Below are 24,253 nucleotides of genomic sequence, written 5' to 3' on the forward strand. Positions count from 1 at the left end.
TGCTGTTTTTTAAAACTGCTTTAAAACTTTCATGCGAATACTAACTTTACTAATGCTAACTCATGTATTAATGCTAACTTTATTAATGCAAATTTAACTTTAATAATACCTGCCTACTGACTTCATTATTACTATTTTATTTACTTTATTTATAATTTTTCTTTATTAATGCTACCTAATTAACATTATTAATGCTAGCTTACTAGCTTCCTTAATGCTAACGTGCAAGCTAAATTATTGCTAACTTGCTAACTTTATTCAAGCTAAGTTAACTTTATTAATGTTTAATACTACTTATTTTTCTTTGTTCAGACTTCTTAACCTCACAAATAAGAGCTTGTTAATATCATTAATGGTCACTTACTAACTTAATGCTAACTTGCTATCTTATTTCTTTTACTCATGCCAACTCGTCAGTTTTATTATTTCTAATTTATTAACTTTAGTGCAATAATTTAAACTTCAAACTTTCATGCAAACATTATCTTTACTAATGCTAACTTATGGGATGCAGATTTAACTTTAATAATACCTGCCTACTGACTTCATTAATATTATTTTACTAATTTCAAATATAACTTATTTTGACTTTTCATGCTACCTAATTAGCTCTGGTCATGCTAGCTTACTAGCCTCACTAATGCTAATGTACAAGGTTTATTAATGCTAACTTGCTAAATTTATTCAAGCTAACTTAACTTTATTAATGCTAACTTATTTTGTTTGTTCAAACTTCTTAACCTTATTAATGCTAATGTACAAGCTAAATTAATGCTAACTTGCTAACTTCATTCAAGCTAAGTTAACTTTATTAATGTTTATTAATACTTGTTTTTCTTTGTTAAAACCTCTTAACCGCACAAATAATAACTTACGAATATCATTAATCCTAACTTGCTAATTTCATTAATGGTCACTTATTAAATTAATGCTAACTTGCTAACTAAATTTGTTGTACTCATGCTAACTCATTAATTTTATTAATTCTAATTTATTAACTTTATTATAGCTGTTTTTTAAAAAACTTCAAACTTTCATGCGAACATTAACTTTACTAATGCTAACTTATAAAATTTATTAATGCAAATTTAACTTTAATAATGCCTACTAAATTTAATAATGCTATTTTATTAACTTCATTAAAGCTAACTTATTTTTCTTTATTCATTCTACTTAATTAACTTTATTAATGCTTTTTAATGTAAATAATGTGAATTAAAATGTCATCTGATGTAGTGATAGAATCATGTGTTCTGAAAATATTGTGATTTCTCCCAGAACTGCCTTTTTTCTGCACTGGGGGCATACACAGATGGATGTTTGTGTAAAGGGGGGCTGTGGGGGTCTTCAGAAATTAACAATATTCCTTCTCTCTCACCCCCCCAACCCCCTCCCCCTACCCTCACATGCACATAAGTGACTGTATTAAAGTCCAGTCCCCGTCTCAGAGCTGCAGAAGGGTTTTACTTTACTTTGGTGGAACTGCAGGGTTAATAAAAGCTCTACTCACTCTTAATCCAGCAACTTACAGTTGGGGGGGGCTTAGTAGTGTGTGTGTGTGTGTGTGTGTGTGTGTTTGTTTGTGTGTGTGTGTGTGTGTGTTTGTTTGTGTGTGTGTGTGTGTGTGTGTGTGTGTGTGTGTGTGTGTCCATCTGTCTGCTCTGGTGGCCTGGATTAGCTCTGTGAAAAATAATCGCAGTTCCACTAAACTGACCCCATACTTGTTGGTTTTGAGGGTGAGCTGGGTGAGAGATCGTCAACATCCATGGTGTCTGCGGATCTTTAAAGGGGAACTCCACCAATTTTTCAACATTTCCACAGGATTCAGTGTGTGAGATGTAATCAGAGAGATTCAGAGTGGTTTGGTGTGAAATGGTTCAGATGTCTTTACAGTGGTGGTGATAGGAACCAGGGGTCGCCATGACTACAACACAAATATAGACATTTTATTTACTATCCAGAACCACCAGTGAACCTACACGAGTCTTCTGAGTTTATATGGAATGTTGATGATGGAAAATAGTGAAAAATCTGAAATAAGAAGTTTTCTTTGGGGACTATTTTGCCTCGCAACATCCTGCATGTATCCCTCCACCATGAATGGATTTAAAAATACATTTTAGACCCAAAATCTTCTCAAAACTATCATAAAACGATATCAGGCCAGTGGCATTCAGCTCATGCGGCGACACTTGTTTTGGTTTTTCTTAGCGAGTTTTAGGCTGATCAACATTTCAGTCGTGTAATGTGGGTTTCTGATAAGTGTGTGATAGATTTGTGTTGGACTAACATTATATTTGAAGCTTTAGGCTAAAACAGACTTTGGTTTGGACGCATATAGAGATTCACAGGCTAAATATTACTTGAACTGTAGCTGATGTGACCTGGGTTAACTAACAGGTTATGTAGACATATATAGCTCAATACCTTCCCCTTAATACGGGGCTTCATGTGTACATTTACTTTACATGAGCAGGAATAACACTTTACCTCAAGCAGCTTAAACTGAGCATCATATTAAGCTTTAGGCTAAAAAACCCACAGAACCCAGTAAGTGTTTCTTTTGGTTTCTGATGGTTTTGTAATGTGTTTTGTTGTATAGTTTAACTGGTTATCAGTGGTTGATGCGTATATTGGTGACAGTCTCCCTTCCTGAATGGTAACGTTCATGGTGACACATACAACCAGCACAAACAGTGACTGTTTACATCAGAGACGCTGTAAATGGGGAGACCGGCCACTGGCTGAAATATGAATGTGACGCTCGTAACTTTCCTATAAGGTCTTTGTTTACATGGCACAGTCGCACCGTCCTACTGCGCATGTGCTCCACTGGCCTGAAACAGACGGAGTGAAACTGCGGGTGTGAATCTGCAGCTCTGCAGTCAAACCCTTCTCCAGACATCAGGCAGTGAATTCATAACCATTTATTCATGTAGGAACTTTCTGTGAGGGAGCTTTTAGAGGTGGAAGTCTGGTTCCTATCACCACCACTGTGAACGATTCTGACTCGGTAAGTTTATCTAGAACAGAGCGTTTCACAACAAACCACTCTGAACCACTCTTAAGCATTTAATTATGCAGAAATTTAAAAAATGAGTTGAGTTCCCCTTTAAAAGGCTTAATTGTTCTGAAATGACATTTGACAGTTAGAAGCCTCAGCAGGCTGTCTGTCTCCTATAGACGCTGTATATGAGCGCATGTGTTTCTTTCTTTTCTCCCAATAATAGGAAGAGCTGTTTATCAATATTAGAGAAATGGATCAATCAGGGATGTATAATCGCACGCTTTCTCTCTCTCTCTCTCCTCTCTCTCTCTCTCTCTCTCACTGTTTTCTCTCTCTCTCTTCTTTCTCTCTCTTCTCCTCTTTTCTCTCTCTTCTCCTCTTCTCTCCCTCTTTCTCTCTCTCTCTCCCTCTTTCTCTCTCTCTCTCTCCTTTATCCCTTTCTTCTTCCTCTTCTTTCTCTCTCCTCTTCTTTCTCTCCCTCTTTCTCTTTCTCTCTGTCTCTCTCACTGTTTTCTCTCTCTTCTTTATCTCTCTTCTTCCTCTTCTTTCTCTCTCTTCTCCTCTCCCTCTTTCTCATTCTCTCTCTCTCACCCTCCCTCTCTCGCTGTTTTCTCTCTTCTTTATCTCTTTCTTCTTCCTCTTCTTTCTCTCTCTTCTCTTCTCTCCCCCTTTCTCTCTCTCTCTCTCTCACTGTTTTCTCTCTCTCTCCTTTATCTCTTTCTTCTTCCTCTTCTTTCTCTCTCTTCTTCTCTCCCCCTCTCTCTCTCTCTCTCTCTCTCTCTCTCTCTCTCTCTCTCTCTCTCTCTCTCTCAGATCCTCTGGAGGTTCTCCGGGCTATGAGGGACTATGTAAGCAGTTTTTTCGGCTGTCGGCCGTGTGCCTCTCACTTTGCGAGCATGGCGCGGGACCTTTCAAGTCATTCGATGACCACGCCGTCCGCCGCCGTCCTGTGGCTGTGGACTCAACATAACAGGGTCAACCGCCGCCTGGCAGGTGAGTCCCACCCAGAGAGAACGTCATCACCTCTGTGAGGTGTAAACCTCCTTTAACCTCCTGAACGGCACGCTTACTGCTCGGTAATATTAAAGGGCCCATTTAACGGAAAACCAGATTTTAGGGTTGAACCATGTGACTTTTATTCATGTAGAACCGACACATTTGAATCAGGTAAAGTCAGAGCACTGTTTTCAGTGGTTCTTCGAGGGTTCTTCAAAAACCACTGTAAATAAAGTTCTTAGAAAAGGTCCTTTGCATGACGCCACTGGTCCACTAAAGAATGTTGTTTAAAACAGATATTTGTGAGGGTGAAGAACCTTTCAAAGGGTTTATACTAGAACTTTTACGCTTCGTTAAGGTTCTTTAAACTTTGAAAGCTTCTTTAAACTAAACGTCTCATTTTAAAAAATGGTTCTCCGAAGGGCAATTCATTGAAAAGTTTTAGGGAACCCAAAGTGGTTATTGTGCGCTCTTAAAATATGTGGTTCTTCTATATGGTTCTATTTAGAACCATAAATTCTCAAAGAATGATTTGCATGCTTAAATGGTTCTTTGCAGAGTGAAATCGTTCTTCAGATTGAGAATATGTTGTATATGGTTCTGTATGGCACCAAAGTGTTCCTTCTATTGTATTCCTCTAAGTTTGACAGCATAACAATATCAGAACCCTTTTTGGTGCTACATAGAACCATATACAACACATTCTCCATCAGTCTGAAGAACCACTTCACAATGCAAAGAACCCTTTAAGAATGCAGATGGTTCTTTGAGTGTCCATGGTTCTGTGTAGAACCATTGTCTTTGCTGAAGAATCCTTGCAGAACCTTCTTTTTTTTTTCAGCGTGTAAATCCGCCTATTCAGTCTACAGCAGTTTAGCTCCGCCCACTCACACTGAAGTCATAAAGAGTGTTTCCACCTGGACAGTTTTTTGAAGGAGGCACAATACAGGGCAGCCAATCAGAACAGAGCTCGTTTGCATGTCCGTCTTAAAGGCACAGTAACAAAAAACAGCCTGTTAATAGAATTGAATGAACAGTTGTTGTTACTGTGCCTTTAAGACACAGTAAATGCGTTGGATTTTGTGACATCATAAAAACGACAAATTCAAAATGGCTTGTTTTTGTATTTCGGTTTTCATATAGACTGGAATGGTACATTTCGAAGTTTTTACAGTGTTTATATACTACATCAGACTTTTATTAAAAAAAAACTAATTAGGAAAAGTAGTTTTTCCAGGGTATGGGCCCTTTAAGGCATATTATTCTGTATCTACTATGAATTATTCAGGGACTATTTAAGCAATGATATCATGAATAACATCAGGACCTCGAGTGTTTAATAGACCAGTAAACCGTGAGAGGCTGTGCATTACTGCCATTTTATCACAGGAAGGGTGTTCTTAGGCACGACGCGAAGCGGAGTAACGCACGGCCTCAAGTGGCTTATTGCTTTTATAAAACGGCAGCCAACGTAAAATATGATACGATACATAATTTTTCAGAAAATAAATTAAATTATTATTAATTATATTCGACATAAGTATTCTAACAAGAAATGTAGTTCCTTTAACGTATAGTATCGTTTCCAAGCAAATTGCGGTCATTTCATGAACTTTTAAACTTTTTGTCGTATAACAGTGAACATATGATAACACGGCACTGTTTAATAGAACCTTCGCTTTATAAGTACTTTTTGGTCACCAAATTACCACCACGAGTCTTATTTAGCACCATCCAGCGGCGCCCTCGTCTCAAGTCTCAAACGGCTCCCTGCTCCCTACATAGTACACTACATAGGAGTTTAAATACTGGATCCTGCAGCCCAACAGAGCAAAATACAGCTAAGAAACAGTCATTTGGGACTCAGACTCATCCACACTCGATAAATGATGCACTGTTTGACTGTAGAGGCTAGAATTCCTAAACTTCCATAGCTAGAACACTATTTAGGGAGTACGGCGCCGTTTGGGATTCAGCCTGGGTTTGACATGACTTCTGACTGAAACAGGGACATTTGAAGTGTGTAAGACATTTAAGTGATGTTATTTAGTCTTTTATACTGCAGTTTTACAGTTAATCACACTGTAAGTGCTTTAATTCCAGCCTGTGATATTAATGATAGAGGTATTTAGGCTGTTGGCTCTTTTAGCCAGTTAGCTAGCTGACCAGCCTGGTTCTAGTTAAGAACATAAGTTATCAGCCCCTCAGTTTAAACAACAAAACGGGTTCTTTCTTCATCAGTACACTCGGTGCCTCATGCGAGCAGCATTAGTCAAAGATTATTTGTGTCGGTTCTTCATGTTGTGGCGCAGTGATACAGAGTTCAGTCGCTGTGAGATGGTCATAGGTGTATATTGTGGATTTTACAATGGCTTTGAATGCGGCTCAGCCAATCAGATTTTAGGACCGGAACTATCCGTTTCGTAATTGTTTTTCTCCAACGGTTCTGCAAAATTAACAAAAACATTAAGCAAAAAAGCTCAGATGTGCTTTAATATTGACAGTTTATCATTACAGAGGCGTAAAACTGTGAATCAGGCTGAGCTCCGATTTTTCAGTGTCTCCAGATGAAGCTGTCTGTGTTTTTGTTCAGTCTGTCTGTAAAGTGAATCACAGCGTTTTTCCTGTCTGCTCTGTTGGTTTCTGGCTGATTTCAGTTTAAGTTGTTTAGTTTGTTTAGATCCTCATTTAGGGTCAACGACAGGTTTGGAATTTGATGTAGTGTCTTCTTCACAGTCTGCCCAAACGGCCTGCAGGTCAGATATTATGTAAAGTGTCCTTTTTCTGTTTTTGTATGTGCTAAATCGTTAACTCGTACGGGTGGTCAGTGATCCGGATTTGTCGGAATGCGTGCTCCTGGATCTGAGTCACACCCTGTTTCCTGCTTTTGCTCCAGTGTTTTTGCTCTGTTGTTCCTGTGCAGGTCAGAGAGACGAGCTTCGGCCTGCTGACCGTTTCTCTTCCCACAGCGCCGCTAAATAAATCCCTTTAATTTGGTGATCCTCTGGGCAGACACCAGCTGTCCCACACCGGCCCTCTGATTCTCCTCTGCCCACACTCGTCCTCTGTCTCTTCTTCTTGTCCTCTGTCTCTTCTTCTTTTCCTCTGTCTCGTCCTCTTTTCCTCTGTCTCGTCCTCTGTCTCGTCCTCTGTCTCTTCTTCTTTTCCTCTGTCTCGTCCTCTGTCTCTTCTTCTTTTCCTCTGTCTCGTCCTCTTTTCCTCTGTCTCGTCCTCTGTCTCTTCTTCTTTTCCTCTTTTCCTCTATTCCCTTCTCTATCTCTTCCGCTATCTCTTCTGTCTCTTCCTCTGTCTCTTCCACTATCTCTTCCTTTGTCTCTTGCTCTTTTCCTCTATTCCCTTCTCTATCTCTTCTTCCTTTCCTCTATCTCTTCCTCTATTTCTTCTGTCTCCTCCTCTGTCTCCTCCTCCTCTGTCTTTTCTTCCTCTTTTCCTCTATCTCTTTCTCTTTCTCTTCCTTTGTTTCTTGCTCTATCTCTTCCTCTTTTCCTCTATCTCTTCCTGTCTCTTCCGTCTCTTCTTCTATCTATTTCTCTCTCTTCTTCTATCTCTTCTGTCTCTTCCTCTATCTCTTCCTCTGTCTCTTCTTCTATCTATTTCTCTCTCTTCCTCTATCTCTTCCTTCGTCTCTTGCTGTATCACTTCCTCTTTTCCTCTTTTTCTTCCTCTTCTATCTTTTCCTCTAGCTCTTCCCCTGTCTCTTCCTCTGCCTCATCCTCTAACTCTTCCTCTATCTCTCCCTTTATCTCTTCTTCTGTCTCTTCCTTTATTTCTTCCTCCAACTTTTCCTCTCATTTTTCCATTAGCTGTTCCTCTCTCTGTTCCTCTTTTCCTCTGAATCGTCCTGTGGCTCTTAAATTACTGGTAAAATGACTGTCATATGTTGGTTGTTTCACAAGTGCATGATGCGCTGATGAGCACTGAACACCCATCGCATGTTCACAGCCAAAAACATCAAAAAGGTGTTTGTTGGCGCGAGGCGCGGTTACTAACAGCTTTTATTTATTTATTTATTTTTAGAGCAGTTTGAAAAAAAAACGCTCCAGCTTTAAAGTTCGTCAGTTTTACCCTGGAGCTGGGCTGGATGAGCGGACAGTTTATCTAGGAGAGGAAAATTCATCTCATTCATTTCATTCAAAAATTAATCACATTTATTTTGGCGTTAAGTCACATTATATAAAATCTTTTATTTTGGCAGTAAGTGTGCTTGTAAATTCACCATAAATCATTGTAATAAGTACAAATGAAGGTAAATACCGTAAAACGTAACAAGAATTTCTTATTTTGACACAACCAGATGATATCTGTCTGAAAATGGTTAAACAGACACATTAACATATATAAAATATAGCGCTGACTGATTTGCTGAGAAGATCTAATTGCGATGTTTTGTCCTATGTTGCGATTTAAATGTAGTTATTTTCCATAAAATTAATTTCCATGCTTGTTTTTTTGGCCCAGAAGACCAGAATATCCACTTTTTCTAGCGTGAAGCTTGAACGTTGGCCTGATCTACCATTTAGTTGTGGTTTAGTTTTGGTCACATATGGCAGTTGGTTTGGGAAACTCATCAACAGATGAATCATACAGAGCTTGTGAACTGTGATTAGATTAAATTTACACATTTAAAACTTAAGGTAACATTATTATAACTATCTTAACAGGTTTATATAATTTATAATAAATATTGCAGCTCTCGCAATTTGAAAGTTGCACTGAAATTTCAAATTGTGATTTCGGTATAAAAATGATTATCTATTCCTAATAAAATCACTAGTTATTGTATTAATATTATTTGTATTTATTGTAATAAAAGTCTTGTAAGCAAATAAATGCCTACAGCTTTGTTAATTAAAAATTTCTCAGGTACAGAACTGTGTATTATATATATTTTTCTAGTTTTTGCTTTTATTTAGCTCCAGCATGTATTGATTATGGTGACAATACCAAATTAGGCTGACTTTATTTTTGCTAATGCTAAAGTTTCAGCGTAAAGTTAATATTTCGTACTGTGCAGTTAAAGAACTTTGTTAAATACGGTTTTCTCAGGTGCCGAAAACTCCTGCACAGTACTGTATAATGTATAATATATATAATTTTCTAGTTTTTACTTTTATTTAGCTCTAGCCATGATTGATTACAGTTACAATACCAAATTAATGACTTTTATTTATATATTTTTTCTAACACTAGAAGTTTCAGTGTAACACAGTTAGCATTTCTCAGATACGAGGCTTCATTTTGGCAGATTAAGTAGGAAATACACTGCGATTCTTCTGTCTCACTGTGTTTATAGTCGTCAGTGGTGTGTAGGTGGTCCGGCGTGATGAATGATGTTGGCTTTCTCTATCGCTTATGTCTCTTCCTCCATCTCTTTCTCCATCTCTTCCTCTATTTCTTCCTCTATCTCTTCCTCTGTCTCTTCTTCTTTTCCTCGGTCTCTTCCTCTATATCTCCCTCTATTTCTTCCTCTCTCTTCCTCTTTTCCTCTGTCTCTTCCTCTATCTCTTCGTCTGTATCTCCCTCTATCTCTTCTTCTTTTCCTCTATCTATTACTCTGTCTCTTCCTCTGTCTATTCCTCTATATCTCCTTCTATCTCTTCCTCTGTCTCTTCTTCTTTTCCTCTATCTCTTCCTCTTTTCCTCTATCTCTTCCTCTATCTATTTCTCTGTATCTTCCTCTATTAGTATTATTTGTATTTATTGTAATATGTATTTTAAGCAAATAAATGCCCACAGCTTTGTTAATTAAAATTTTCTCAGGTGCCTAAAACTCCTGCACAGTACTGTGTATTGTATAATATATCTATCTATCTATGTATCTATCTATCTATCTATCTATATATATATATGTGTGTGTGTATATATATATATATATATATATATATATATATATATATATATATCTCTACCAATTGAATGTTTTTTCTAACACTAAAGTTTCAGTGTAACACAGCATTTCTCAGATACGAGGCTTTCTTTTGGCAGATTAAGTAGGAAATACACTGCGATTCTTCTGTCTCACTATGTTTATAGTCGTCAGTGGTGTGTAGGTGGTCCGGCGTGATGAATGATGTTGGCGTGTGCGCCGTGTTTGACAGCTCTCTCTCAGTGGGAGTTCACTGGTGTTAATGTCCGCTCTCATCACACCCCGCTAATTCACTTGTTGCTCGGAATCATCTTCCTTTGGCTTCCACAGAGAGTCATGAATATAAATAATTAGACGAAGTCCCGTCTCTGGTCCCCCGGCGGCTCAAACACTCCTCCCGATTAAGAGTGTGTGTGTTGTATGCGCGGGTCTCGGGGGGGGCTCCTTCCTGCTGCTCGATAATTGATATGGCAACAGTGTCTCCTCCCAATTCCCCAGACGTCCGTGACAGCAGGTGGCACGCGCCCGGCACGCATACGCGTATCCGCACCGCTGTGTTAACCGTGGCAGAGATTAAGAAGTGTGGGGGGCTTCCTCCCTCCCCCCGCTCCCTCCTCACGCCCCTTTGTTCCTCTGAAGGGTCTCCTGAGAGCCGCTGAAGAGTGCGTGTGTTTAGCAGCCGCTGGAGCGTGGACAAAGGCCTGTTTGTAACGCTGTCGGACAATTTAACTGCCCCCCCTTCCCCCTTTTAGACCCACAGGGATGCATGTCTACTGACAAAACCCCTGAACACACCCCCCTAACATACTCTGACACCACTAAGGCTTCCAGAATTAGTCTCACTTTATATTTCCTTAATAAAATAGCAGCAGTCAGCATTTAGCAGCAATTAGGATTTGGCTACAGCCCTGGAGAACCGTGACTATTAGAGCTAGACCCTCAGTTCAAGCCATAAACGTCAAAACTCGGCAGCTAATTTCTGCTAGCACCCCTGTGGGATTCTAGTAGTATGTTAGCTTGTAAAAGACATTCTGTATGTTTTATTTATATCTTATAAGAAACATGATCATATATCTGAGCTTGTATGTATCAGTTTTACAGTGACTCTATCAGTAAAGAGTTTGGACATAGAGCTGCTGCCGCTGTTTTCCATTCCTAACTACTAATCCAAACCTGCTCAGACTACAGCTCGCATTCACAGTCAGTGACGAATGTAGAACTTCCAGAAGGAATAAAGTGGCATTTGGTAGAAGGTTGAAATAGCGTTCATCCCCAGAGCCATCAGTGGAACTTGCCATTTAAAAGCTGTATTTGAATGAAAGGCCTGTAGTTGTGGAGTCATAGCAACAGACAGTGTGCTGGAGCAACGAGTGGTTCCAATAAGTGAGACTGAAAGAAAATGTGTTATTGATAAAAAAAATAAAAAATTGTTAATAGTTTATCACGTGTGTGTGTGTGTGTGTGTGTGTGTTAAAAATAGTTATAAACCACCCATACATATATACATATATATCACTGCTGTCGGAACAAAACCTCGTATCTGTTTTTCAGTTTTTGACAAAATTTGGAAATGCATCGTATGTAAATTTAATATTGAATGGACCAAAAGAAACCCACAATTATTTGGGAGAAAGTCTGGTTCCATTGACATTAAAAGTAAAGTATGTTTATTCCTTCTTCTGCAAAGTTACCATTTTGGAGATACAAGGTTTTACTTCAACAGCAGCGATACATATATATATATATATATATATATATATATATACACACAGTCATATATGAAAGTTGAATATATGACATGTTTTGTTGATTTTCTAAGTGCAAATAAGTTTAACACATTGGGAAAAGAATTAAACTTAAAATGTAAAATGCGCCATAACTTTTGCACAGGCCACATTTTACATTGTATTTTTTCCCAATATGTTAAATTCTGCAAATAAACAGTAATTGTGTATTGCATTATATGCTTATGCTGTACTGTGTGTCTGTATATGAAAAAAGTCTTTGGAAAAAGTGTGTGTGTGTGTGTGTGTGTGTGTGTATATGTGTGTATATATATATATATATATATATATATATATATATATATATATATACACATATTTTAGATAGATAATATATCGCTGCTGTTGGAACAAAACCTCATAGTGTGTTAATTTCATGGTGAATGGCCCAAAATGACTTGGGAAAGAAGTCTGGTTCCACTGACTTACATTAAAAGTGAAGTATGTTTTTTCATTCTTCTGTAAAGTAACTATTTTTGAGATACGATTTCCACAATAACTTTACCAGAGAAGAAAAATCCTTCATAACTCTGAATGAAAACCTTTTTTTTTTTCACGTAATTTGGGTGCAACACTTGGTCCACTAGTCATGAAAATTAAGCAAAAGAGTTGAACAAGTCTTGCTTTATCATTAGAATAAGGCACCACAGTCCTGATTCTGAATATAAATAACATTGCATTAATAATTGTGCATGAATAAGACGGCAGCAGTGCATAGTTTCATAAGCAGCGTGCATGTGATTGAGTAGGAGGGGGGCAGTTTGACATCTCTGGAGCAGAAAGTGTCCCTCAGTGCGGCTCTTGCGGGTGATGTGATGTATGGCTTATGGGAAATGCAGCACATGCATAAACAGCAGGGTGGGCTGATGGGATGTTGGGGGGAGAGCAGAACGGAGTGTGACAGCGCAATGCGATGTTGCATCACCAGCATCCACTATAGCCGTCCTGAATGAGAGAGAGAGAGAGACACAGAGAGAGACAGAGAGAGAGAGACGGGGCCGGAGGAACACATGTAAAGCACAAAAACTGCAATTCATTAAAGAGAGCTGCTTTCATTTTCAATTTGGGGCCTGTGGCGGTAAAGAGAAGGGAGTCTGTAGTGTCTGTGCGTAAGAGGGGCGTCGTATCTGCCAGCCTCATCTATTATCTGCATCCCCCACCCCCCAACAGGACAGCCCACACGCCTATTGATCATGCTTCAGACCTGTCACGCATGCAGATTCATCCAACACACACGCCTGAGGGTTCTAAAGGTTCCTCGTATACAGCACTGTCGAAAGGTCGGGCTCACCTGCAGGGCCGTAAACTAGGATCAGTTTTTTAGTTAAGTCCATTTTGCAGAAATGTGACCTACATCTCAGAGTGAATAAGGGCCGAATATGAGCATCACACCCACAGTTAGTTTCTCCTTTAGTTAAACCTCTATTGAATGAATTATTGAATTCATGAATTATTACTTAAACCTGATAAAAAAAATCTTTTGATATGTTTTTGTTATTTAAAATTGCTTAAATAATGGAAATATATATATATTTTTTTTTAAATTAAATGGGGTATTTGGTAAATTGTTGCCATATGGCAACAGTGCACAATTGTTCCATAGCACCATAAAATCTAAGAAACCATGATTTTCTCTAAAAATATCCTTTTATTGAAAACAAGAACAAACAAATCCAACTTATACTTTGTGAAATGTACGACACAATATTTACAAACATTGGAAATTAATACAATTTCAATTGGTATTTGGAAAGGATTTTAATAACAACATCATAAGAATTATTCCTGGTCATGTGATGTCATGAAGTATTAGTCCTTTCAAAGTAAAAGACCCTTTTCCCACAATTAAATAGGAAAACACAGATGTTATATTACTGCTTTTTAGTAAAATTGAGATAGTAAGTGTTGCCCTATGGCAACGCTGTGCAATAGAGGGTTAGTCATTGCTCCTATTTACCCATCCATAACTGTTATGCACCTTTATCTTTTATTTGTTCCTCCCCCATCCCTCCATTCTTCAATGAACTGCTATTACTGTTCCATAAACTGATTTAACTCCAGTTACCCTGTTTAAATTTCTTCAATTAATAATTTAACTATTTTAATGTTAATTTTCAGCTGAAAATACATATTGAAACCTACACTAAGTGATAGTTTCGAATTAATTTTAGATCATTTACCTCTCTCTCTCTCGCTCTCTCTCTCTCACTCTCTCTCTCTCACTCTGCTTGTCTTTCTTGCATCTCTGTCCTCACTGATTACTTATTACTATGTTATAAAAGCCTATCTGTGCTAAACCCCAGCTAACGGGAGAGGCAGCTACTCATACAGTTAATGAGACAAATCGCAGCCAAATGTATCTTCTGATTTCTTAATAATGTTAGCTACATGTTACTATATCAGGGTAGCATGCAGCTCTTTTACTGCCCTGTTGTGGCTCCACAGCTGAATCAGATTTGTAGGTAAAAATAAAATAATCCTCCTTTACAGTAAAATAAAGCTCTGCTGATCGTTCAACACAGTTTAACAATAAATGGTCTTAAACTCTGGAGTTAATGTAGAACTGCTAATTCACCCTTTAACCCTGAAGATCAGCGCAGACTGCTGGTCACCATAGCAACACAGACAACAGTCTCGCCTAGCTAGTAGCTAACGAAACGGCAAAGAGAGAGATTTAAGATGAACATTGATAATTTGGAGACGATGGACTTATTTACATTTATAATCACTCCAGCTGGTTTCCTGATATGTTTAATCTGCAGTGAGAAACTGACAAACACTAAAGTCACGAGGCTGAAGTCGCTTCTCATTCGCCAGCTTCTTGTTCGAAATCTCCCGTTCCACCTTAAGTGGTGCAGCAGTTACATTCCAGTACCTCAGGCACCATTTAAGGTGGAACGGGAAAATTCAAACAAGAAACTGGTGAGTTAGAAGCTTCAGCCTCGTGAAAAGTAAAACGTTGAGAGACATTTTTACAAGAAACTGTTCTACTTTAGTGGAAAAGTTTCCTGCTGGAGATGCGAGAAAAGCAGCTATAGCTGAGCTAAAGATTAAAGCAGAGCAAAGTAAGTCTGAGTTTTTGTTTATTTTATACTTTTTAAGCCTGCAGTAACACATCAGCACATACTGAGACGTATTTACAGCCAAGATGGTAAAATGGACATAAAATGTTGTGGCTCCCAAGATGGTTTTATTTTTTGTTGAAAATGACAAAATGGCTCTTCTTAACATTTGGGTGGCCGACCCCTGTACTATACCATCAATATGCTGGTGAACAGTGAACTCATGCCGGTTGTGGTTTGTTATGTGTAGGTAACAAAATAAAGCTTTATTATGTAATCACTAACATACCCGACTACAGAGTCTGTAGTCTAAACTGAGCAGCTACTGGAGCTCAACTAAAGCATGCGGATTTAACATTGTGAGTGCTCCAAATAAGAAAAATGAATAATGTAGTTTGCAATTTACAAGCATAATATGTAAATTACGCTCATAAACTCTTACATTTTTACCATAGTGATGGTATACGTTAGCTTATAGCATGTGTGCTGCATACCTGAACATCTCAAGAAGCCAAAATTACTCTGGTACTCAGGGCAGCATAGCGGCTCCAACAGAGATGAACAGAGTGGTCACCTAAGTCAGTGGCCGAGCCACAGCTGTTCTGAGGTCAGGTGAGAACCTCTCATTGCTCACCGTGTAGCTTCATCCCTTGTCTTCCACGATGAATCTCATAAAACCCTTCAGAAATCTCCAAAGACCTCAGTGTCCTACTGCTAGTCACAAACATGACAGGTGCTGCTAATGTACTGAGGCAGTTGCAGATAGCAACAATTGCTAAGCATTGATTGGAGGGTTTAGAAAAATAAACAGAGCTTGGCAGATTTTGATTGGCCGTATTACAGTGACGGCGATCACAGAAAACAAATAAAATTTCAGTATCCCAGAAATGCGGCGTAGTAATTGTTCTGTCCCCATTTGGTTGGGTGGCCTGTGATACTGTGGCTGCGCCCCTGAGTGGACTACTGTATTATCGTAATGGCGCTGTTTCTACATTTAATCTCATGAATGGAGGAAAGTGGAAAGCCTTTCTGGAACTAGGTCCTCATAGCTAGTTACGACAATGCTCACCTGATTGACTCAGGATTACGGATCCTTATAAACTGCTTGATTTAAAGACTTAAAATTAAGATTGGGTGGTGTCTGCATTTTACATGCCTTTAAACCATTTCCAGATATTACTGTGTATAATAAAACCACCTCATCCATGAAAACAATCAAAGGTTCTGTTCACCTACACAGTCACCAAATAAGTGAATGCTGTGGGTCACTTTCAATCCATCATTCAATACATTTCAACACATCTTACAACTAAATGCTAAACAGTGCTGCTAACTAGGAGAGAGCAGCTGGTTAGCATTAGTTTAGCTAGCATGCTAGCAGCTCTGCTCAGTACATCCTGCTAAGAAAACCAGCACAGACCAGCAAGCATTTCATGCTGGTCTAAGCTGATCTGTGCTGGTTTATGCTGGTCTAGTGCTAGTCTGGTTCTGGTTTAGCTTGTCCAGCATGGTTATGCTGGTTGACCAGCATCAAAACACAACATATGCTGGTTTTGCTGGTGATGAGCCCTGCTGGTCTTGGCTTTGGTCCTGGTTTTTCTAGCAGGGCAGAACAGGTTTGATGCTGGCTAAACTAAAGCATTGACTCAAGTTTAGATGATCATGGTTCAAATCTTTTGGAGTGAAGTTGAGTGACTGATGCTGAAATTAAACATGTTCCATGGTGTTGGTATCTATAGCTAACTAGCTACATAGCCTTAGCTTAGCAAACAGGCTACAGATACAGACTCTGCCACACACCACAGTACAGGTCCGATCTTTCTGGTTTGGTTCTTTGTCTTGGTTCTGTCCAGGCACTTGGCCTTCTCTTGCCTGGTACTTCGTTTTCTTTTCAATTGTGTGTTTGGTCTTCTTTTTGGTTTGGTACTTAGTTTGTATTCTGGTCCTACACTTAGTCTTCTTTCTGGCCTGGTTCTTGGTCTTCTTTTTGGCCTAGTCACTTGGTTTTCTTCTTGGTCTGGGTATTTGGTCTCTGTACTGGCCTGGATGTTTGGTATGCTTCATGTCCTGACATGTGGTCCTCTTTCTAGCCTGGTGTTTGGTCTCCCCTCTGGCCTGGTGCTTGATTTCCTTTCTGGCCTGGTGTTCAGTCTCCTCTCTGGCCTGGTGCTTGATTTCCTTTCTGGCCTGGTGTTCGGTCTCCTTTCTGGCCCGGTGCTTGATCTCCTTTCTGGCCTGTTGCTTGATCTCCTTCCTGGCTTTGCTTTTAATCTTCTTTTTGGTTAGCACTTGGCCTCCTTTCTGGTTTGGTGCTTTGTCCTCCTAATGGACTGGTAATTGGTCTCCTTTCTGACCTGGTGCTTGGTCTCCTTCCTAGCCTGCTACTCGGTCTTCATTCTGTCCTGGCGCTTGGCCCTCTCTTATGCCTGGTCCTTGATTTTCTTTTCAACTTTGGGCTTGGTCTTCTTTTTGGCCTAGTCACTTGGTCTTCTTTCTAGCCTGGTGTTTGGTCTCCTTTCTGGTCTGGTGTTCAGTTTCCTTTCTAGTCTGGTGTTCATTCTCCTTTCTGGCCTGGTGCTCAGTTTCCTTTCTAGTCTGGTGTTCATTCTCCTTTCTGGCCTGGTGCTCGATTTCTTTTCTGGCCCGGTGCTCGGTCTCCTTTCTGGCCTAGTGCTCGATTTGCTTTCTGGCCTAGTGCTCGAATTTCCTTTCTGGCCTGGTTCTCGGCCTCCTTTCTGGCCTGGTGCTTGATCTCCTTTCTGGCCTGGTGCTGGGTCTTGTTTTTCCCCTGGTGCTTGGTGTCCATTCTGACCTTGTGCCTTGTCTTCTTTCTCACCAGGTGCTTGCTCTTTGTCTCAGCTATGCTGTGTTTCTGTGTCCCCCCAGGAGAGCCAAGTGAGGACCCCCACTTCCCAAAGATCCAGTGGCCTCCCCCAGAGCTGTGCCCTAAGTGCCATAGCTTGAAGCTGGAGGGAGAGCACAACTGGAACGAAGTGGAGGTGCTTGCCTTCTTGCGCAGCTATTTCTCCGCTGAACGCATCTTGCCAGATTACCTGCAGGAGGAGAGCGAAGCTATGGCCCAGCAGAAGGCACTGCTCACAGCGGCCCAGCAGCAAAAAGATACCATCCGCAGAAAAGCCAGAGAAGCTCAGGAGACACCGTCCACCCAGCCGGCTCAGGAGGAAGAGGAGGAGGAAGAGGTAGGAATGACTTCACATCCTTTTTTAACTACCCAATTAGGTGAACAAATAGTAGTGGTGCATCTGGACAGTCCTTGTCAACTTGTAACACCTGTGAATTCCCAAGGAAACTGCACTCGAATGGCTGATAAAGTTGTAAATACAAATGAAAGACTTGGGCAAGTTTCACATTACCCGCATTTACGAGTTGTAATGTATATCCAGCCATTGCATTGTGTGTTACCATGGCAACACAGTAGACCAATCTGTTATTGGACAATCTTAGGGATATATGTATTTTTCACATGATAAATTTACCTGTTGCCTTTCTAAACACATTAATACCAGTAGTTCCTAGTGATGCCAAAGCCATCTGCGGCCGGGTGTTCAAGACAGCACAGTTGGCCTTGCTCTGCTTTGGTTGGGCAGGATGGCATCCCCATCTCCCCAATCACTCAGCACGATGCTAGTCAGCGCAGTTATCTGTTAGCTGATGTAACAGAACCAGCGGTGGCGCTTTCCTTCGAGCATTTTCAGCTGTCCAGTGATGTTGCATTAGCAGCAGATGCTGTGGCGTTTCACAGGTCTTGGAGGAAGGTTCTGCTAGCTTTAGCCATCTTAGGACTGGTGGTATCATGTGATTGGATAGGAGTCCTAACTAGTGGGTGGAATTGTAAATGACTCAATTGGGAAGAAAACTGGGAAATATATATATATAAACACCATTAGTTATGGTTGGAGGCATGTCAGTTGTCCAACTTTACAAATAGATGAAGACCGCCCAAATGCACCAAGCGATATGTATATTTGAATAACCACGCCCATTCCTAGGAGGAAGAGGACGAAGCAGCAGCAGTGGCCACTGAAGAGGAGGAGCCAGAGGGAATGGGCGGAGCAGCAGAGGCAAGAGAGCCACATCCGGCAGGTGAAGAGCCAAGCCCGCTTGTGGAGACTCCACCTCCAGGACGTACGCCCTGGGTCAAAAGACGGATTCCACGCAGACCTGCCATTGTGGGGCTGAAGCTACGGCAACGTCAAGAGGACATAGTGGACCTGGACTCGTTCATCAACCAACACTATAAAGCCAAAGCACTCAGAGCGTTGTCTGCCATGGTCGGACAGCGGCAGGAAGAGGCCGAAGAGCGCCGGCCGGAGAGTGTGAGGAGGATGAAGCGGGAGCTTTTTGACCAGCAGGAGGCGCTGCTGATGGAGCCGTATCCCCATCCACAGGGGAAACGCTGGATGTCTCTGCTCAGTGTTGGCTTCTCCAGGCTGGACGTGAGTCTGTGTGTGTTGTTTTATTTGCTGTCCACCCTCTGCCTCTCGGCCATGTACCTGTACTTCAAACTGAAACGGCGCCTCCGCAGGGCAAAAGTGGCACTGCCCTAGTTTTCCTCTACATTACGCCTCTATACTGGAAAATAACAAGCATAACGTAAATGGAAAAGGTACAGGAATGGTTTTTAGTTGGGATGCTCCAGACAATTGACAATACGATTTTTACTAAAGATGAAGGAAGACCAAGCCTAGCTAATACTGCTTTATTAATCTAGCAATAATATCATCTAAATACACAACCAAAGAATTTGTAGTATGCAGAGTGTATGAAAAGACTTTTATTATTAAAAATAAGGTAATTTTACTGAAACCCTGCCATATAACATTATCATAACCATGCGATTCACGTCATGGCAGATATTAAGTGTTGTCATGACTTGTCCTGACCGATTTTGTTCAGTAATAAAACAGGGCCATGTTGCAATTCCCCTTAATTGTCCATACAGATGTCATGTTTGACGTCATGACAGCCGACTAGATCAGCAAAAATGAGGGACCTACGCTGTTATGATGTGAAGTGTTGCTTCATATCTCATGACCGTTATTGTTAATGGTAACATGACAGTTATATTACCGAAAAAAGTCATTAGGGATCTGCTATAACATGCTTATGTCATGGTTATGTCAGTGTTATGTTTCAGGGTGTTACCAAAATTTAAATTATGTCCACTAAAAGGATGTTGTGGTAAATTTGGCTCATACATTTGGCGTGATTAGCCAATAAACAACTGAAAATTGTCCAATAAAAACTGGACGTTTTTGATCTGGAGCCGATCAATCGGAGCATCCCTCGTTTTCACTCTTAAAAACTAAGGTGCCAAAAGGGGTTCATTGCGTGGTGACATACAGTCTTTAAAAAGATGGTTCTCCATGGGTTCTTTAGTAAAGAGAGTGGTTCTATATAGAAGCAAGAACCATTTGCATGCTTAGAGTTCTTTGGATGGTAAAATGGTTCTACAGTTTGAAGGGGAATGTGTTGTATATGGTTCCAAATAGCACCAAAAAGTGTTCTTCTGTTGTTATCGTGTCAAGCTTGTATACAATAGGAGAACACTTTTTGTTGCTATACAGAACCAGTTTAAAAATGTCAAAAAGAACACATTCTCCACCAATCTGAAGAACCATGTAAGAATGCAGATGGTTCTTTGAGTGTTTGTGGTTCTATGTAGAGCCATTGTCTGTACTAAACTTTTACTAGAACCCTCTTTTTTTAAGAGTGTAGATGAAGCACGAATACCAGTGTATTTTTCTGAATTAGAAGTTTAAAGAGCCTCAACGTAATGTAAAGGTTCTAAGAAGAGCCCTCTGGAAGGTTCTTCACACTCACAAATCTCTTTTTTCAAACAAAACTCTTCGGGAAATCAGTGACATCATGCAAAACCCCTTTTTGGGACCTTTATTTTTAACAGTGGAATTGAAACACAGTCTCTTATCTTCTGAGTTGTTCTCACCTCTTTGTGGTCCGATGTTTGGGAACCTCACTTAAGTGCCTCTATTTCTATAGAAACAGTTCATGGATTTTTTTTTTTTCCAGAAAACATTTTGAAACATTTAAACCACTTTTATGAGGAAAGTTGTTTAATATCGTTCTCATGGGGAGTGAATACCACAGTCCAGCGCTGCTTAACTGATGTGAATGGATGTTTAGTTTGAATATAGATTTTAATATCTTAAACAACGTTTTGAAGGCTGAACATAAACGAGTGCTCTCTCTCCTTCACTGTTTCTCTGAAGTCACAGTGAAGCCTCCCCGGTTCCTCTGGGTGTTATTGGCTGGTCCTCCAGCTGGCTTTGAGTAATCAATGAAAACAGAACAATGCTCACTTATTGACAGCTTTTAATGGAGTAAATGGTTTAATAGCTCTTAAAGTAAATGGTTTTGCTTTATCAATATTCTTTTTTTAATTTATTTGATTGACACGATGATGTTTTTTGTTTGTCTCTTCCTCCTGAAGGACCTGTTTAGTCTGATGGCTGATCTGCTCAGAGGCCTCGGCTGGTCTTTGCTCAGTGGTGTAGTTAGAGTTGTGGTCGGAAACTAAACCGTGTCACTCAGAGAACTGTTCAAAAGTTTGGAATCACTTGACATATTTGATAACTTACAAATAGACAGATACAGTATGTTATATATAGTAATTTAAGAGTTGACCTTTCAAATATGAGGCTTTCAGGATATGAACTTTATTCAAATTTCATGCTGGATGTTAATTTTAATTGAAATTCCATTCCGCATATTAATTTGTTCAGAACTTGATCCTAAATATTCATTTAATTAGAATTCTGTTTTAGTTTTTAATTTAATTTCAGATTCCATTCTGGTTATTAGTTTGATTTCAATTTATATCTGGATATTGATTCTATTAGATCTTTATGAATTTTATTAGAACTTTATTCTGAATGTTAATTTTAATAAAATTTTATTCTGCATGTTTTTTTTAGAACTAATTTAATATCCAGAGTGGGATTTAACATTTAATTAAAATTCTCTTCTGCATATTATTTGTTTTAGAATTTCATTCTGGATTGTAATTCTATTAGAACTTCATTGTGGATAAGATGGAATTAGAACTTAATTTTGGATATTAATTTAATTAGAATTTCATTCCAGATATTAATTTTGTTAGAACTTCACTCAATGTTTAGAAGCTTTTTCAGCTTCTGTTCATCATTTTGGACACATCTAACTTTTCTACATTTTTTCTTTACAGCTTTGTGCTGATTGAAATTTCTGAAGTTAAGTGGCAGCATCATGTTAGAATCACTGAATACATTGATCTCCATTTATCTGGCATTGATTCTGTATTGATTGAACAGTGATTCCAGTCTTTTGAACAGTAGTGTATGCTGAAGGATATTGCTCATGTTTTCTGTGTCCGGTCTGTGCAGTGTCCGGTCTGATGGAGCATATTTCCTCTTTCTGGAGCAGATTCGGCTCTCTGGAAAGCCAATTAGCTGAAAACTGGGATCCAGTCAGAGGAAAATGAAGTGTTGCTCTCATCACTGCAGCTGCCTGAGCAGAACGCTTTCTGTATTCAGGTCCTTTATTGAAACAGTCTTTCTAATGAAGCTACTCTGCTGGTTGAATAACAATAAAAATATTTTTGCTAAAACTGTGTAAATGTTTCATTTGTATATAATTACTGTGAACTTTGTTGAAAGCTTGTATTTGTGCCTTTCTTTGCTGAGGTAACCTCTTTGATTCTAATTTACTGATATTAAAAAGCTACTAGGAGCTTCAAACTGAGAGTGACCAAAGCCAAACAGGCATTTTAAATCTTCATACATCAGTATATAGTACTTTATAATAGAGTATAGAATCTGTAGTGTTTTATAGATTAGTAATACTGTAATAATATAGTACAGGTAAATAATAGTACCTTATAGTTTACTGACTGTAGTAACTGTATACCACTGTATAGTGTATGTAGTAATTATATAGCAAATGTGTTTAGTGTATCTGTAGTACATTTATAGTATAGTACAGTGTATATAGCAACTGTATAGTATAGTACTGTAGTATTTGTAGTACAAGCATAATAGCAGTGTGCTGTAACAGTATTACTGTATAGTGCAGTACCTGTATAGTACTGGTAAAGTGTTTGTAGTACCTGTATATATTAGCATATTACCTGTATAGTACTGGTAAAGTGTTTGTAGTACCTGTATATATTAGCATATTACCTGTATATTACTGGTAAAGTGTTTGTAGTGCCTGTATATATTAGCATATTACCTGTATAGTACTGGTAAAGTGTTTGTAGTACCTGTATATATTAGCATATTACCTGTATAGTACAGTGTTTGTAAAAACTGAAAAGATTAGAATTATATAGTATCCGGTAGTACCTGTATAATATAGTACAGTACAGTATATGTTGTGACTATGTAGATTAGTACGGTATAGTATCTGTAGTACTTGCTTAGTACTGTATAGCATGTGTAGTAGCTGTGTAGTATAGTACAGTATATGCAGTAACTGTATAGATAAGTACTGTGTAATATAGTACCTGTATAGCATAGTACTGCGTAGTATTTGTAGTACATTTATAGTAGTTTAGTGCAGTGTATGTAACTACATAGATTAGTATTGTATAATATAGTATCTGTAGTACTTGCATAGTACTGTATAGCATATGTAGTGCCTCTGTAGTATAGTATATGTAGTAACTTTTTAGATGAGTACGGTATAGTATAGTATATGAAGTGTCTGTATATTATAGTTCTGTATAGTATTTGTTCTACAGGTATAGAATAGTACAGTATAGGTAGTAACTATTGTATAGTACAGTATGTTTAGTTACTATAGATGAATACTGTATAATATAGAATAGTACAGTATATGTGGTAATCATGCTCTGTTCTAATTCTTAATCTGGCAAAAAATGATAATTTATCATTGGTTTTTTCTGATCTCCATCAGGCTTTGGTTCTTGGAAGCAGCAACATTGTAAATATTCACATAAAATGATTTTTAGAGTAATTTCAAGAAAGCCTGACCTTGAATTCACAGTGATTTTTACATTCAAGGAATGCAAATTATTTTAAGGAATAAAGTGATGCTTCAAAACATAAGTCACAGAACTTTTTGCACACATACTAACAAGTAATACAAATGTGTGTATGTAAGTTGTGCAGCTCTGCATATCGTCGCTGTGTTATATCTACAAAATGGAAACTTTACAGGAGAAGGAAAAACATTCTGACCTGGCAATGTAAGATAAATGTAAGGTAAAAATGATTCCAAGTCATTTTGGGCCTTTTTTATTGTCAACAATAATATTTCACACAGTGTAAAGAGCTGCTGGCATGTTCAGATTTCAAAAACTACAAAAATGGAGAGGGTTTGTTCTGACGGAGATGATCTGCACATGTTTGTTTGAGGTGATTGAGGCTTGCAGTTTGCACAGTGCTAATTGGTGGGTATAAGCTTTCATTACTAGCTGCATTAGCCTCATAACTCCAGTGCTAAAACTAAACACAATTTTTAGATGATTTTGAGG

At 38.9% G+C, this 24,253-nt stretch overlaps 1 protein-coding gene across 2 annotated transcripts in view; it reads left to right on the plus strand.

Moving 5' to 3' along the window:
• Positions 1 to 22,363, plus strand: part of qsox1 (quiescin Q6 sulfhydryl oxidase 1) — a 68,962-nt gene extending 46,599 nt beyond the window's left edge. For both annotated transcript variants that reach the window (XM_036579618.1, XM_036579619.1), the window contains exons 13-15: positions 3,821 to 4,000; positions 17,623 to 17,936; positions 18,747 to 22,363. In XM_036579618.1, coding sequence (XP_036435511.1) covers positions 3,821 to 4,000; positions 17,623 to 17,936; positions 18,747 to 19,304 — 1,052 coding nt within the window. In that variant the 3' untranslated portion in view covers positions 19,305 to 22,363. The remainder of the gene's footprint in view (positions 1 to 3,820; positions 4,001 to 17,622; positions 17,937 to 18,746) is intronic.
• Positions 22,364 to 24,253: the final 1,890 nt, after the last annotated feature.

This window comes from Colossoma macropomum, unplaced genomic scaffold (genome assembly GCF_904425465.1).
Source record: "Colossoma macropomum unplaced genomic scaffold, Colossoma_macropomum, whole genome shotgun sequence".
NCBI classification, from domain to species: domain Eukaryota; kingdom Metazoa; phylum Chordata; class Actinopteri; order Characiformes; family Serrasalmidae; genus Colossoma; species Colossoma macropomum.